Raw genomic sequence first — 16,302 nt, forward strand, 5'->3', positions numbered from 1 at the left:
GAACATTTTTCAATTACCTACAACCTGCACATGAGTGCTGAAACAGCACAAGAAACAAAAAGAAAACATTATTCCAAAGCGAGACTGCTGAATAAATTCAGAGAAGCTGCTCAGCTCTGTCCCTCTATTTATTCTCTTGCTCTTTGCTACAAACTGTTCAATGTTGCCTCGTCTTCTCTTCCCCATCTTTCACTTGCTGTCACTATTAAGAGGTTTGTCTGTTGATGCAGGAATGTTGTGTGTGTGTGCGCGCGCATGTGTGTGTGTGTGTGTGTGTGTTTACCATATGTGTGTGTATCCCCTCTGTGGCCACCCCTCATCTGTCAGGGTGTATTAGTAAGAGTGGCAGTCTCATCAATACGTATTTGTGCCTGCTCAGAGGCTCAATATATGCCATCGGGCTCAATCAAACAGTGAATGTAAGTAGCAGAAGGAGTTTTTTTTGTGTGTCTAAATAATAATCTACAGATGAAACACAGGCATTCTGTTGTTTTAGTTTTTTTGTAACCCTAGTTATCCCATTTAGCCTGCTCAATTGCTGCAAATGTGTCCTTCACACACGAGGAAAACTAAATCTAATGATGTCTAATTAAAAGACAGGATTCAAATATAAATCTAATCATGATACTGGAATTAATATATTTTCTATGTGTGCTTACCAGATTTTGAGGCATTAAGGATTTCTCGCACCAAGTGCCCTCTGAATCCAGCCTGCAGAATGGTGACTGCCTTTACCTCCTTGTCTGTTGGCAGCCTGTCTCTCCAGTTTTCTAGAGGCTTTGACTGTGCATCTACTTAACATCAGCATAATAGGAGAAAAATGCAAGTTATGGGAGAATATTAAATGAACAATACAATGACAGCCAAGTGTTAAACAAAACATAAAAACATTTTAACATTAATTCAGTTTATTGTTACGTGACCAAAATCTTATGCTTTATTTTTATAAAATTATTTGGGTTAGTACACTGTTTTAATCAACTGACTTTAGCAATCATGTTTACTGTAAGAGGAGAATGAGATGTTGTGCAGTTTAAAGAGTCATGTTTAAAGTTTGGTGTAAATAACAAAAGCTGTGCTAAATCTGTGACACCCAATATTACAACTTTGAGGTACTTGCAAACATATGTAAATGGACAACACATAAAATTCACAAACACACAAATGGCACCTACATGCTGGGGAGTCTTCTTTGCAGCTAGTGGCCAAGAGTGCGGGGTCAGCAGTGAGGGCCGATACAGCAAACTGCTCCTCTGCTTTGAGCTTCCTGCCCAGAGCCTCACACAGCATATAGTAAATTGCAGAGTTAAATACCTATTAGAAACAAATACACACACACACACACACACACACACACACACACACACACCATGCACAAAGGAAAAAGAGGAGAGATATTAGAATAGTATATGCAACATGCATTTATCTGTTTATAGATGCAGCATCTTAAGTGTAGCTGTGTATCACTATAAAGCAAGCTACCTTGTGGTGTTCCCATTTTCGCAGGGTGGAATTGATGTTTTTGGGACAATGAGCCTCTTCTAGGGTTCGTCTGGCTGCTAGCTGGTCCTGCTCATCACTAAAGGAAGCCACCACTCTGGACAGGGCTCTCCAGATGGATGATGCCTGCTCAGTGAAACGAGCACTTTCCTGTTTAAAGATGAAATCAGTAGGAAAGCATGTACATTTTTATTTACTTCCACAATATAAATAGAACGCAAGTTAAATACAACAGCACAACAGTATGCCCACAACAGCAACACATTTCAGTGAATTTCAGTGATGGAACACATCAGGACTGTTTACAGGAAATTACTATATAACTATATAAACTGTGCTGGACTGTGGATTGCACATAAGAGAAGTTTTATGTTTTTCTCACATCCATTAACCTACCATAATATTCATTATTTCCTAAATGAAAAAATGGTTTTGAAAAATGATACATTAAAGCCAAACTAATACTGGGACAAAGTGAGAAAGCAGAGGAACCATCTTAATAACATGATGTGATTTTCTAAAATGAAGCTAAAATAATCAAGATATTACAGAAACAGGAATTTCAACATGGGTCATTTCATCCTGCCCATTTGTATGTTCAGCATAACCGTGTTCTGTCGGCTTCATTTTTTCTGTATAATATAATTATGATTAGACACACTCATGATTTAGATGACAATTGCTCCAACATCTATCTATATATATCTGAGAAAGACAGAGAGAGAAAGAGAGAGATTGTATTTAGAGATTCCCTGGCCCAACACATACTTAGATTAAAAATATCAAAAAATACCAAGAAAAAGAAAATATAAAGGATTGCGCCTGAGAAGACATATTCATGCTCTGAGTGCTTTCTAGTTAATTTGTTTCGTCAACACTCTCTTTCTCACTCAATTTTAGCTTTTTAACGATTGAGAGAGAGATCTGGAAATTTGGAGGGAAATTAAAACAACGTGCATAAACTCCCTCATATCAGAAATGTGAATGTGAAGGTGTATCTATCTAGTAGCAGCAGGTGGCAGAAAAGAGCAGAGAGAATGGTAAGATGAAAGAAGGGGTATCGACCTGTATATCTTGACAGGTTTGTGTCCATGTTCACACAAAAAATTGGGGAACAAGCTATAAGTTATGTAATGTTTCCTTTAGCTGTGGGGGACTTCTCAGTTGTAAAATTGCATTCACAGATAAATGAAAATAAAATAAACTGTTGTCCAGTATTTGTTACTCCAAACAAACTAAAACTTTCTCGTAAATTTCCCTTAAATTCACAAAGGCTTCAGTGTTTAATGGATTTACTATCACTGTAGACTTATAACTACAGGCTTTGGTCACCTTGGTAAGTTGTGACATTATGGTTTCTTCATCCCCAAAAGTGAAAGGTGTCTTGCTGCACAGGTGGATGTGGTAGCCTAGTGCTGCCTTTGTGTGGAAGGACAACACATGGCGCCTGGAGGCAAGAGAGAAAGAAAGCAGAGCATTCTGAAAAAAGGCACACACAATCCAGGTTTACGGCACTCTATTTATAACTCAAACTGTGATTTGCAACCTTTTTGGTATGTGACCCTTTAAAGAGACTCTGAAAGATTCACATAACACTTTGTCAAAGGCTGCATAAGTTGCTTCCATTTCAACCAGAAGTTTAATGTTAGGCTACTAAAAATACAAGAAATGAATTGTGAGAAGTACAGGGGTGTCTCTTCACTCACCACCCTGTGGCTCCACAGTTGTTGGAAATAGTGACCTTATACTCAGTTGAAAAATGCATGAAACAACGATGCATTCCACCAAATAAAATCCCTTTTTAGTCTTAATAGTGGAACTATGTTTCTGTCAAGTAATAGTGAGTGGGTCAAACATTCAATGAGCTGTAGCCTAATGTACTCTCTGCCAAGTGCCAAGCTCAGTTCACAAGACCTGGTCAGACATGAGAGAGTGGAACCCCACTTGCTTGGCCCCATTAGCTTTACATAATTCAGCCATCACAGTCTAACTAGATGGATGAGCACTGAGGCAGAGCTGGGCTACAGTTGTAGAAGAATACGAGATTGTACAAAAGGTAAACAAATGTGAGAGAGAGAAAAGAAAGGGAAGCGTAAAGGAGGAGCAGAGAGAAGAAATGAAGAGAAAAATGGAATGTGAAAGGAATACAGAAGAGAAAAGACATACATCTCTTAAAAATGAGTATAGGAAAATATGTTCAAATAATATAGATGAAAAAAAACACAGGGCGAATAGTGTACCACATGCACATGGGCTGACAGGGACACAGAAAAAGAAAACGTGTGGAAGTTTTTTAAAAATTATTGCTGCCCAACGCCATGGACATATCAGCTATTATCTCCTGTACTATGGGGTATATGGGCATGATACGTTGAGTGCTATGTGTGTGATTATGGCTCAGTGGTAATTGCACTGCTTCATACCTGCACCTGACCCCAGAAACTAGGCCCTCTGCTTCTAGGCCAAGTAGCACCCATTAATAGAGACTGGGACAGATGCTTTTTACTGCTTTTCAGAGCATCTGAGGTAGGCAGATACCCTCTGCTAACTTTATAATAGCTTTAAGTAGATCTCTGCATAGCTGCAAAAACCACAACAACAGTGAAATGCTTATACATTTCTTTCTTTCATCAAAAGCTCTCAAGGGTGCTGAGCAAAAAATGAATACATTGTTATGAAATGTTCTCGTGCTGGGAATTAAAGTTTAGGGTAATTTGGGGTTATTTGGTCTAAGTGTGAATGTTTAAATATGAAATGTAAATACATTTGAGAAAGGATAACATTTTGTGAACATAAATGTATCATGAAAATTTACATAATGTATGAGCACTGTAGAATGGAAATATTGATGAGATGAGATGAGATGAGATGATATGATATTGTAAACCTCTGATAATATTTGACTGGGGACATAAATAGTGTACACTGTTTAATTAGCATTGCGTGGCGATATCGAAATATAAAAATACAAGACCCACCATAAACAAGAATCCGGACATACTACAGTGTTACCACTGATGTGTCTTTCCTTTATGATGTCCCAGTGACTGTGATCTAAACATGACCAATATGGAACACAGTTCTCAGTATTTTCTGTTACGATTGTATGCGTAGAGAAACTACCGTACTTGGTTTGGTATGGAAGAATAAACAATCATTGCTGTCCTACCCTGGAGGTAAATTAAGCATGGCTGCCTTGGAGAAGGTGGTCCGGATGGTGAGAACAGGCAGCTGAGATTGCAGACTCTTCCAGGAGTGCATCTGAGCAGTAAGAACTGCAGACCTACATGCTGCTGACGTTTCCTTTTCTAAACAGTGTTGTTGAGGGGAGTGAAAAGTGTTGTGTATTGGTCACACACTATGATAAAATATCACAAACAGAGTCACATACATAATTCATACAGTTTTTGTGAATCATTACATGAACAGTATATTTCAAATTGGTTATGATGAAGGTATGTTTTGTGCATGCTGAAACAGAGAGTTATAATTGGGTTGAAGACTGGGTTAAAGCTCCTTACATGCACTACCAGAAAATCCTTTTCTATCTGAGTAACTGTATGTGTGTGTGTGTGTGTGTAGGTGTGTGTGTGTGGTGTGTGGTCTGTGGTGTGTGTGTGTGTGTGTGTGTGTGTGTGTGTGTGTGTGTGTGTGTGTGTAGATAAATCCTTACTCTCCTCAGCTGTATCTCCCCAGAGAAGCAGAGCTGAGAAGCTGATGAGGATCTGGGAAGGTTGCAGGCTGTCAACACACAGGTAGTGAGTGCCTCTGACCTCTGGACACTTGGCGGGAAACACACAAACACAAAAACAAACACACACACATACACACACACACACACACACACACACACACACATATATATATATATATATATATACTGGACTTAGTTATCAGTATGAAGGCAGACAAGCAACAGAAAAAGAGAGAAAGAGGAAGGGATGATGGATAAAAGGTGACTTAGTGGAAGAGAACCTGGAGGAAATTACAGAAGAACGGAGAAAAGGGGGAGAAGAGGGGCTGAGTGGAGGAAATAAGAAGAGATAGAAAAGCGCTGAGTGAGCTGAAGAAGCACTTGAAGTGGCACCTGCACAGGAGAGGCCAAGATGGCAAATGTAGTGATGTAAGAAAAATCAGTAATGAAGACAGAAAGACAGACAAACCAGGGGACAAAGATAGGGGCAGAAAAAGGCAGATAGAGAACAAGAGAAGAGGTAGAGAGTACATATATATCGAGAAATACAAGCAGAATCAGTACCAGAATCAGCAGAAGCAGTGTGTCTGTGTGTATTTGCATGTGTGTACCTCAGGGCTTGCTACAGCAGATGTGACAGGGAGGGATCCGGTGGTAAGAGACGATCCATTGCAGTTGCTACCTGGTGCAGTTTTGGACAAGATAGTGCTCTGTAGACAACAGCTAAGTTAATAGCAATATATCATATGCAAACAGCATTAGTTAGCACAAACATATAGAACTATGTGGGAAAATAAATGGAAAGCTTAGAAAGTATCAGCATGGAACCTGAACATGGAGGGAAAAAAATCATTGTTTTTTTGGGTTGTTTTTTTTTTAGATATATGCTGTACCTTAAATTGAGATTTATGGATATGATGTGGGTAGAAGTGTGATTTATGGAACACCAATAGAGTCCTAGAAAAAAGAGACAAACAAATGCCAGTTATTTTTGTTTAGTTACTTTGCTTACAATTTTGATCGCATAACTAGTCCATTTTCATGACTGTTTTGTTGTTTTATCTATTGCTACAACACTTCTACAGTGCATAAGTACATATTAGTATCTGTGTGTGTCTCACTGAAAGCATTTAGCAAAGTCATCCAGGTCCACCCAGGTCTGCTGCAGGATGGGTTTAACAGGAGCTGAAAGTTGCTGAGTTACAGGCTCCTTCGTTGCAGTTTTGGGCTGATCTAGAGTTGGATTATAAAGCATAGTACTTCGTTAACATTATTCATTATTGCTAAAACATATCTGCAGTAACTCAATGAAGTAAAAATAATGTCCTTATCAAGCTGAGAAGCATCTGTGTTGACTGGTGCTTTTCATGCTACACTTAACACCAAATGTATATAGAAATTGCCTGTGAAATCTCCCATTTCAAAATGCTGTGAGTAACAAAATGCCTTTCCTCTTGTGACTCATAGCAAGTTATCCTAGACTCAAATCATTATCTTAAACACAGTGAATCGAATTGGCCAAACTCCCACATAATGGCATAGTGTAAGCGCACATGCACATCCATACTCCCACTCACTGACTCCCACTATCTCAGTGCATGCAGAGCAAAGTCGTAGACATATGCACACAGACACACTCTAAATCCAAAAACACACACACATGCACATATACACATACACAGAGTTGCTCTGCCCCCGAGCTCTACTCAAAGCGAGAGTCTGATCAGAAAGCTGAGGCGGCGAGGGCCAGTGTCTCTGCTGCTGAGCAATGGTGGTCTGCTCACTCAAACTGCAGGTGTTACTAAGCAACTAAACGGGGGCAGAGAGAAGGCAGGGAATTGGCCGGTTGTCATAAGACATAATTTCAGTCCCATCTTCTTCAAAGTGTCGTTGAAGTTATGGAGAGGAAGATGGATGGAATGGCGGCTAGAGATGCAAATTCTTCTAATCACATTAATTGGACTATGCTGCACAGATGCTGTTCAAATCAACCAATAACGAAGACCTTTACTACATTCATCAAGTCCAATAAACCAGAATTAATGAGCACCTGCCCTTTCTGGCAACCTAATATTTGATTTTGGATAAGGCGATCTTGTGTACAGATAAGGTAAAGATTATTCTAAATATGAATGAGGGGCCCAGCATTGCAAAGGAACAGTTTTTACCATTGGAGATGTCATTGTCGTCCTTCTTCCTGTCCTCTGCAGTAACCTAGAGGGAAGGAGAGAGAGAGAAAAACAGAGAGAGTGAGAGAGGCATGAACAGTGAGTTGCTGATAGAGTAACACTGCCAGAGATTTGCCTCCACCCTCTAGTGATTCCATGCCAGCTGTGGTGTTGCGCCATTCTCGCCGAACACCACAGGACACGAGACACGGTTTAATGTGACAAGGGCTGCTCCTCCCCTGCTAAAAACACCACCAGGGAATACCAGCTCTAATTTACTTCGACTGTCAGTGACAGATGAGGAGTTATTATGTTGTTTAGCATGTTATTTCTCTTAGAGGGGAATTACTCAACAGCTCTGATTTCATGCTCATCTGCCCAACACAATAAAGAAATACAGCTAATGAGTCATCATCAAATCCCTCAAATACCATATTCTTCTGTCTGAGCAAGGCAGGATATGATGTGGTCTGGAAACGGACATTACCGGTGTTTTCATAACAAGGCTGGATTCAAGTGCAAGGAGTGTGGTGCACCTATATTGACTAGCTGAGCTTTCCTCTAGGCCCCTTGATTCGAGGTTTTCTTTCAAACCTCCCTTGAGGAAAAATCTTGGTGAATGTCCAACAGTTTACTTGGCTCTGAATAAGAATTATGGCTTTGTGTCATATAACTTCAAAGCAACCCCTGCCAAGACTCTCTGATGAGTCAGAGTGAGTTTGTGTGTGTGTGTCTGTGTGAGTCACCACTTATTTGAATAAGTACCCAGGGACCCAGACAGACGGAAAGAGGCATTGTGATTGGGAGGCACACTTGACCTCCTCCCCACCACTATAGCAACACCTTCCTGTAACAGAAATGTATGTGTGTGTGTGTGTGTGTTCACAAGAGTGCATAAAATGTTGAGTAAAGCTCTAAGGCATTGTATGTTCTGTCCACCCACCTCATGCCATTCTGGATTCAATTCAAATCCAGAATGGCATTTCGATTACCTGTCTTACCTGCGTACAGTAAGAAGATACTTAGACTGACAGATCTTACACACAAGCCTCGTGGGATTTCAAGATGCTGCTTTCAGAGAAGGCAGTTTCTGTGATCAAATCACAGACATGGGTTGATGGGTGGAAGAGGCTGTGTTTCTTTAATCCCATGGGGCTTTATTTTATACAGCAGTTAAATCTTTGCTCTCCATATTTCACATTTCATCACAGACTCTGCATATTTCACATTTTCCTCTTAAGTGTACCCCAATTCATACATGAAAAATATGAAATAAAATCAAGTGAGAAATCTCTCTGTGGAAGTTCACAGGCACAAGGAAATCCATCTATCTCACAACCCAAACGGCACTTTGGGAAGTGTAGTTCTCTGGCATAAGCAAACTGAAGCCATAGAAGGGCTTTAGTGATTTAGTGATTAACCACATTCCAAGCATATTAGAGGTTAAAACTGCACGCTTACTCCAGGGTCTAATGCTTTAACCCACACTAAAGTTGAGTGAGTAGGCCATTGAGGGTATTAGAGACATCATGTGACACCACCTTTTACTATTCAACGGGCTAGGCACAGACATTGAGTCTGTTGGCCAGCGCTGACAGAAACAGAGGGATCAAAAACAGCAAACCCCTTCTCACTTAATGTACAGTCCCCTCAGCACGTGACCCACCATGTGCATGGCAAAGAGCGGGAACACACGTTCAGTATAAATGTGACACACATACACACATATGGCATATACACAAACCAATCCACAAGAGTGCATGTGCACACACACATCAAACGACACTTCAAATTAGCATGTCCATACTGCCCTAGCCTAACCGCTCTATAACTGGTCACAGTTACACAAGAGGGCGATTAATATGAACTCTATTTTTTCTCTGTATGCTAGGAGTGAAGTGTAATAATGAACCCCCCAGGAGATGCAGACACTGATGGCTCACCATCTAATTGCGCTGCTTTTTTCATCAGCACAGTACACGACCTCTCCCTGTATGAAACCCACGCGCCCCGTTCACCACCACCACCACACACCAGAGATTCTCTTTTCCCATATCTCCTTGTTTCTTGCTCCGCTTTCATCTCTCTCAGTCCAACTGTCACTTTCTTTCCATTTTTCAGTCTCACTCCTTTCTTATTTGGCACAGTCGTCCCCCCCCCCCTCTTTATCCCTCTCTATCCTTGTTTCTATCCTCATCTCTGTGTCTCTCCACTACTGCTCTGAACCCCACCCCCACTTCGTCTCCCTTCCATCACTGGTTCTCTCTTTAGTGCAGATGTGCCCCTGGTCAGTGGTGGCCTGGCTGGGAGACAACAGAAGTGACTTTGAGACTGAGGGATGGCAGCCTTGTTGTCACTGACACACAGAGCTACTCTGATGAGCCTTCAACTGCATACTTACAGGGTAGACAGAGGGGCGGGGGAACAGGGAGAAAAAAATAAAGCAAGAAAATAACAAGAAGAGGCAACAAGATTTTGCAGACAGCTGCTACTATCTTAGTTTTTGGACAATTAGCCATGCCCGATGGCTATTAAATCAATGGCTCTGGGTTACCACAATTAATTAAGGTTTTATATTAAACAACAAAATGCTCTGTAATGTTATAAACACACATCCTGAATGTATGTGCCCAGCAGACGATACTTCTGTGTACCTCTATTTTGTCAGTGTTGTTTGCTGAGTTAGTGGTGCGTTCAGCTGCATCAGGCTCATGGCCTTCTTGGTCTTCAGTCTCCTCTCTCTCAGCAATGGACACCAGAGGGGACCCATGGAAATGCTTCCTCTGAGCGCTCTGCTTGGCCTCTCTGACACACAAAGACACATATTCATGTGCACATACAGTACATTCATGATATCATCATCATCATGCCATACATGCACCTCATCTCATGGTAACATATTTAGAAGCAATACACCATATCATCTACAAAGCAAATGAGTCATATGTGTCACATTACATACATCAAATTAGAGCAGCATTTCATTTTAGCTGAAGAATGTTGGTAAACATTTCTTTCAGTTAGTATAGTAATAGGCAAGTGGAAAAAAGCAAAGTACATAGATAAAAAATTCCCTGTTGTTTGAGTTTGTCAGCTGTTTGTCATTTCCCTGTTGCAGGGAGAACAGAGGTAAGAGATGGATTTACAGTACAGTAAGAAGATAGGAAAAGGAAAAAAAAATAGTAATGTCATAATAATATTGTACTTAATTGATCCCCACATTGATCCTGTTTTCTTGTTATCTTTCCTCCATAGGAAGATCAGAGTACAGGTTATCTAGTGGTTAAATGAGCAGAGGAACAGAAAGGCAGAAACTATACATCTCATTTGATTTCTGAGTTTTGGATCATTTCAGTGTACGCACAACTCTGGGATTGAGCCAACACTGCTCTTGACACGGTAGGAGAGAAAAGGGCTGGCAACCTCAATGAACTGCTCTGGTTTTGACAAAGGGAGTTCTGCAAAAAGAGAAAAGAAAAAAATCCTCACACATCATGCCAGCACTGCTTTTTCAGACTCTGACTTTTTACTGCATTTTCTGTTTTTCACTCAGAGATCAGCTGATGTCAGATATGCTCGAACCTGCAGCTATTTACAATACAGAAATATTGTACCTATTCCCCTCCTATTTTCATTTCTGCATGTGGGACTGTGTGCCCTCTGTTCTGTAGGTTCTAAATCCCCTGCATTAACACTCACTTTCCTTTCTAGTCATATTTATTTATGAAATTCACCTACACTATTTGTTTGATATCCTCCCCTGCATCCTCCTCCTGGTTTCCCCTTCATCACCTTTTTTTTCCCAAACTTAATTTTAACATTTTTATATTTCCTGCTTCCATCTCTGTCTCTCACTTACTCCGTGGTTCATCAGTGACCACAATCTCTTTGTGTTGGCGGATGAGTTTCCATCTGGGCACAGGTAGTGGTTTGTGTGGCGCCTCCAGCTGGCATGCCCGGGTTCTGGTCAACAAGACTATGTGGCTGTACAGTAAGGAGAGACTGTTCCGACGCAGGGATTCGGAGGAATTAGCCTGTGATGCAGCATATAGACAAATACCAAGAAATAAACGCATATGCAGTACTCACTGAACACGCAAACAAATATTTGAAAATGCAGTTTAAAGTTATTTACCTACACTAAGATTCATTGTCACCTGTAACCAACTCCACAGGTGAATCAATTCAAACTGTCAAAGGGGGATGTGATCCAAGATCAGAATGTGGAGGTCTTATAACAACTCAAACAGAGGAAAATCCTCTGTTTGAGGAAAATAAAAAAGAAACATTTCTACTGCTTAGGTTGAGGTTGTTCTTTTTCTCTTTGAAATGCTTATGGAGTCATTCTAGACAGACTGCACTGAGACTGTGTAACATTTGCATCATAATGTGGATCTCCATACTGCTTCCAAGTAGGCATTGAAAATCTAATTGTTATCTACAGTTTTCATGAATGCAAACAGTGAAATGAAAGAGCAAGTCAATATATGTGGCAATCAAGAGAGGAGGAATAGTGGAAAGACATACCATTTGGCTAAACCCAAAGGAATTGTTATGTGGTTGAAAGGGGTAGTAGCTGGCACACACCACTACCTCGGGGGTACCTGAGAAACACAAAAAAGAAGACCCTTATTCAATGAGGTAATCTAATTAACATATGCACAGGTAAATCTAATAAGCATATGCAAACTCACACAAACTCACATAAACACACAAACACATGGTGACAACCATCTATGGCCTTGCCTACTATGCTGCATCTTACAGTAGATTGTATAAGCGACGCATGTGCCAAAAGACATGGAAAATCAATTTGAAGGACCATGGTGAAGAGAGATGGGAGCACTGCCAGACTAACATAAAGGCTATACATTAAGAATTGAACAGAGAAGTGGTTCTCACACTGCATAGTGATTTATGCATTTCGATTTATGCTTGTCAATGGAATATAACGGTGAGTACGGAAATAATGAGACGGTGTGTACAGTTTTTTTGTTTGTATGTATGTAAGCACCATGCAGTGCCTCTCATTAAAATATAAAGGTTTTGTGAAGTAATAACACTGTGTGCATGCAAACCATTTCATTATGGTAATACCTAACACTAACACTTAATTATTGAAAACAAGTGGGATTGTAGGCAAGACCAAGAGACAGATTACTGTCAGAAGAAGGGGGATATGAGAGAAAGAATTTTAAATCACACTGCAGCCCAATCATGATAAAATGTGATGTTGTATCTTTAAATAGGTCAATAGTTTAAATGCAATACAAATTATTATACAAGAAGAAAATTTTGTCCCATATTATTTCCTTTGAGTTACTTTGCAACGACTAAATTCTGCACAATGCCAAGTATAATTAGCATGATGATGTTAATTCAAAACTGTATTTCAACAATAAATTCTGCTTTAAATTAACTGCACAACCTTAATGAGGCCTTTATCTCAATGACCCGAAACAACTCCAAGCCTCTAACTCTTTTCTGAGGACATCTTTCAATTCTGCCTTCAACAGATAACCACACTTGACTTAGGAGGCTCTTCTGCCCTGCGGGAACACCAAATAATTCACCCTGCCACTGCTCCCTCTGCTGGTTTATTTATAGTCCATCATACACGCATTAACCCTTCCTGCACTTCATAATACATGAGCTTGGGAAAACAGGAAGTGATGGTTGAAATGACAGGAAAGGGGCAGCACCGGCTGTCTGACAACAGGGCTCAGAGATTGAGGTATTTTGCAGTATGGTATGATTGTGACTTCAGGTCTAGTGTCTTTCCTGTTCTAAAGTAAATCAGCAGAACAATACTGTGAATGCTGCAAAGGTTCAAGGGTTATTATAGCTATAAGAAAATGGAATCATCGATAAGTGCAAGTTTCTGTGGGACAATTAAATATTCATTGTCATGCTCTATACTAGTTAAATAATGGATGCAGAGGGAGAAAACAGAGATTTACACACACACACACTGTGCATTCCCATACATACATACAAATCTACATAATACATATACACAGACACACACACACACACACACACACACACACACACACACACACAAACGTATGATAAATTAATACACTAAACAATAGTATTCTGCACATACAAATGATCACAATCTAATGGATGATTGATTCTTTGACTCACTCAATTACATGTGCAAGCAGAGTGTGTAATTGAGATGTATGTTTGCGGATATGTATGTGAACATAATTGTGTGCCTCTTGTGTTTGTGTTTGTGTGTGTGTGTGTGTGTTTGTGTGTGTGTGTGTGTGTGTGTGTGTGTGTGTGTGTGTGTGTGTGTGTGGGTGTGTGTGTGTGGTTGTCTGACTGTGGCACGATTCTGGCCTTTACTTTTCTCTCGCTCTGGCAGGTGGCTCTTGCTGTCATTCAGGCTGGAATCTCTCTCGGCAGTTGGATCTGCAGTCTGAGGCTTTGGCACACTCTCATCCGAGTGTGTAAATATAGGAATGGTATCTTGTAAGAAATTCCAGATTTTTCTCAGGTATACAGATCTGAGAGGAGGTTAAAGAGAATATGATTGGTTACAGGTTAGATTGATTAATAGATGAATTATTCTTAATTATTTTTCAGTTTAGAATTGATAGCATATTTAAACTGGTGTAAAGTGAATTTTTTTTATGCCTCCACGCTGGTGACAGCCAGAGGCGGAGGCATATTGTTTTTGGGTTGTCTGTCCATACGTCCATCCGTCTATCTGTATCAACATATGTACGTCCATCCCATTCTCTTCGATACAATATATCTGTAACGCCTTTGGCACATTCACTTGGACTCAAGGATGAACTCATTAGATTATGGTGGTCAAATGTCAAAGATCACCTAACAGGTTACCTCACAAAACACTTTAGCCATTACTCAAGACTTCACAGAACAATTATGGCAAAATTCCACACAAATGGTTAATATTTTACATAACTCTGGATAAACAGGGATGCGACCTGGAACTAGTCAGGGTGGCAGAGGCATGCAATTATAGTTTTATAAGTCTAATAATTCAATTATTTTTTTGTTTTGTTTTGTTTTGTTAATTCTAACTTGTCCAATGCAAAAATATATTATAGTTTTATGAGAAGACAAGTGGTGATGTCAAGCTCTAATGTCCATTGTTTAGATTGCAACACTTGCAACTGTTTTGGTATTAGATGAAGCTTAATGTTTCTGGACTCATAAACTTGTTGCACTTTTTGGCCCTGTTCCTGTATTGTCCCTCTATTTGTAATGCAGTGGGCTGCAGCATTTACATCAGCATCTCCCTCTCTTGAAAATAAAGAAGTCTTCTCTGTATGTTAACACACCCTTTAGACAATATTTTTATTGAACCTGATAGACACAAAACAACATAATGACAAAACCAGTTAAGTATGAAGTTAGAGCAAAAACAGTATCGAGCAGTTGGTTCCTAACCTCCTTACTTTACTAGATTTATGGGCCATCTCAGCACATTCAGACTAACTGTGGTAATACTAGGCAACCGTAAGTATACCAGAAACCGTGAGCATCATCTTTATGTTTGATTACAAAGTGAAAGGTAGAGAAGCATGTTATTCTTATTTGAAAATTCATTTAAAGGATCACTTGGGTTTTTACCTTGTCATATGATTGTCATGTGAGGAGGACACGTACAAATCTGTAATAAAAATTCCGACTGCAGTTTGTGACTGCAGAGCCAATCACTGACAGCTCTTTCTGCTGCCAAGTGGTTAAAACCTGGCTTGAATTACATCATATACTTTCCATTTTCAGTAGCCTCAAAGAGAAGGCTGAGCAACTTCCAAAATCACACTACCCAAATAAACAGGTCCTCCATCTTGTTAACTCAGGTGCTGTGAATGGTAGTAACAGTGGCTGATAATTTTGCACCAGAGCATAATACTTACTTTTTTTTCCTAAATATATAACTTGGGATATAGTTTTCTGGATTACAATAATGACTGATCTAAGTACCAGTCAGAATATTGAACACCCCCTGCTTGCTTATTCTAACCACATGCCACTAGCATTGAATATATGTTAGTACAACTCCAAAAAATATCTCGCTGAAGTAATTTTTTTTTGCTCTTTTTCACTCTTTCACTTTTTCACTCTTTTTTTCCATTACAGTAGTAGATGATGTAAAGAAAACCCTCTGCATGTGTTAGTTCATGGATATATGCACGTAAGACTGTATACCCATGTGTCACAAATCAATCTGAAACACAAACAGAGTCAGGCTCAATGCCTGTACGTGTTGAGAGACTCCCCAGGCGACTCACTAACAGAAGCTAACCTGCTGAGCTAGAGAGAATAACATTCCCCGGCTCCACTCCGAAACACTGTTGCCCCATTAAAGTTCCATCAGTGACAAGCTGGGATTCTCCACTGCACGCTACCTCTCCTCCCCCTTCATTACATATCTCTGTGTTTCCATTTTAGACCTCAGTCATTTTCTCTCAAACTGTGATTTTTCATACTACTGCAGACTGATACCTCTCAGTGTGATTTTGCTACAGTACACTTTACAAAATAGTAAACTTGAGAGGGAAAAATGTACACCTTGCCAGACTGTGTGGGTCAATTTATGCCACAGCCTTTAATGTGATAAACTACTAGAGATTAGATAGTGATTTTGCTTGTCACTTTTTTGTAAATGAGAAATGAAAAGCAAAGGGAGCACATGTCAAACCCTCTATCAAAGACAATGAAGAGGACATATGTATCATTTTTAGGACATACAACTAAAGACAAAGAGAATGAGATGAGGAGATGTAGACAGAGACAGAAAAGTGGAGTGGACCAATGAGGATCTTACTTTACAGGACTGATTTCTGGCATCCAGCTGGTGAGGGTGTGGATAAAGGTGAACTCACCCATCTCCCCACAGACCTCTGACACTACACTGAAAAACAAACATGAAAAAATAAATAAATAAAACAA

The 16,302-nt window shown here is 39.9% G+C and overlaps 1 protein-coding gene across 4 annotated transcripts in view; it reads right to left on the reverse strand.

The window, feature by feature from the left end:
• Positions 1-16,302, reverse strand: part of adgb (androglobin) — a 39,524-nt gene that overhangs the window by 14,133 nt on the left and 9,089 nt on the right. For 3 of the 4 annotated variants that reach the window (XR_011691155.1, XM_071479316.1, XM_071479314.1), the window contains exons 7-22: positions 16,178-16,264; positions 13,720-13,880; positions 11,890-11,966; positions 11,222-11,396; positions 10,727-10,820; positions 10,017-10,167; positions 7,363-7,408; positions 6,316-6,427; positions 6,088-6,151; positions 5,806-5,904; positions 5,174-5,282; positions 4,670-4,808; positions 2,833-2,947; positions 1,483-1,650; positions 1,176-1,314; positions 660-794 (exon numbers count right to left, since the gene is read on the reverse strand). Coding sequence is in view for 3 of the 4 variants with exons in the window: in XM_071479316.1 (XP_071335417.1) it covers positions 660-794; positions 1,176-1,314; positions 1,483-1,650; positions 2,833-2,947; positions 4,670-4,808; positions 5,174-5,282; positions 5,806-5,904; positions 6,088-6,151; positions 6,316-6,427; positions 7,363-7,408; positions 10,017-10,167; positions 10,727-10,820; positions 11,222-11,396; positions 11,890-11,966; positions 13,720-13,880; positions 16,178-16,264 (1,871 nt within the window). In the remaining variant the exon portion in view is untranslated. The remainder of the gene's footprint in view (positions 1-659; positions 795-1,175; positions 1,315-1,482; positions 1,651-2,832; positions 2,948-4,669; positions 4,809-5,173; positions 5,283-5,805; positions 5,905-6,087; positions 6,152-6,315; positions 6,428-7,362; positions 7,409-10,016; positions 10,168-10,726; positions 10,821-11,221; positions 11,397-11,889; positions 11,967-13,719; positions 13,881-16,177; positions 16,265-16,302) is intronic. The other variant, XM_071479315.1, reaches the window with a different exon arrangement.

This window comes from Trachinotus anak, unplaced genomic scaffold, assembly GCF_046630095.1.
Source record: "Trachinotus anak isolate AG129_WGS33_773 ecotype Australia unplaced genomic scaffold, CSIRO_AGI_Tana_v1 ptg000005l, whole genome shotgun sequence".
Taxonomy (NCBI): Eukaryota; Metazoa; Chordata; class Actinopteri; order Carangiformes; family Carangidae; genus Trachinotus; species Trachinotus anak.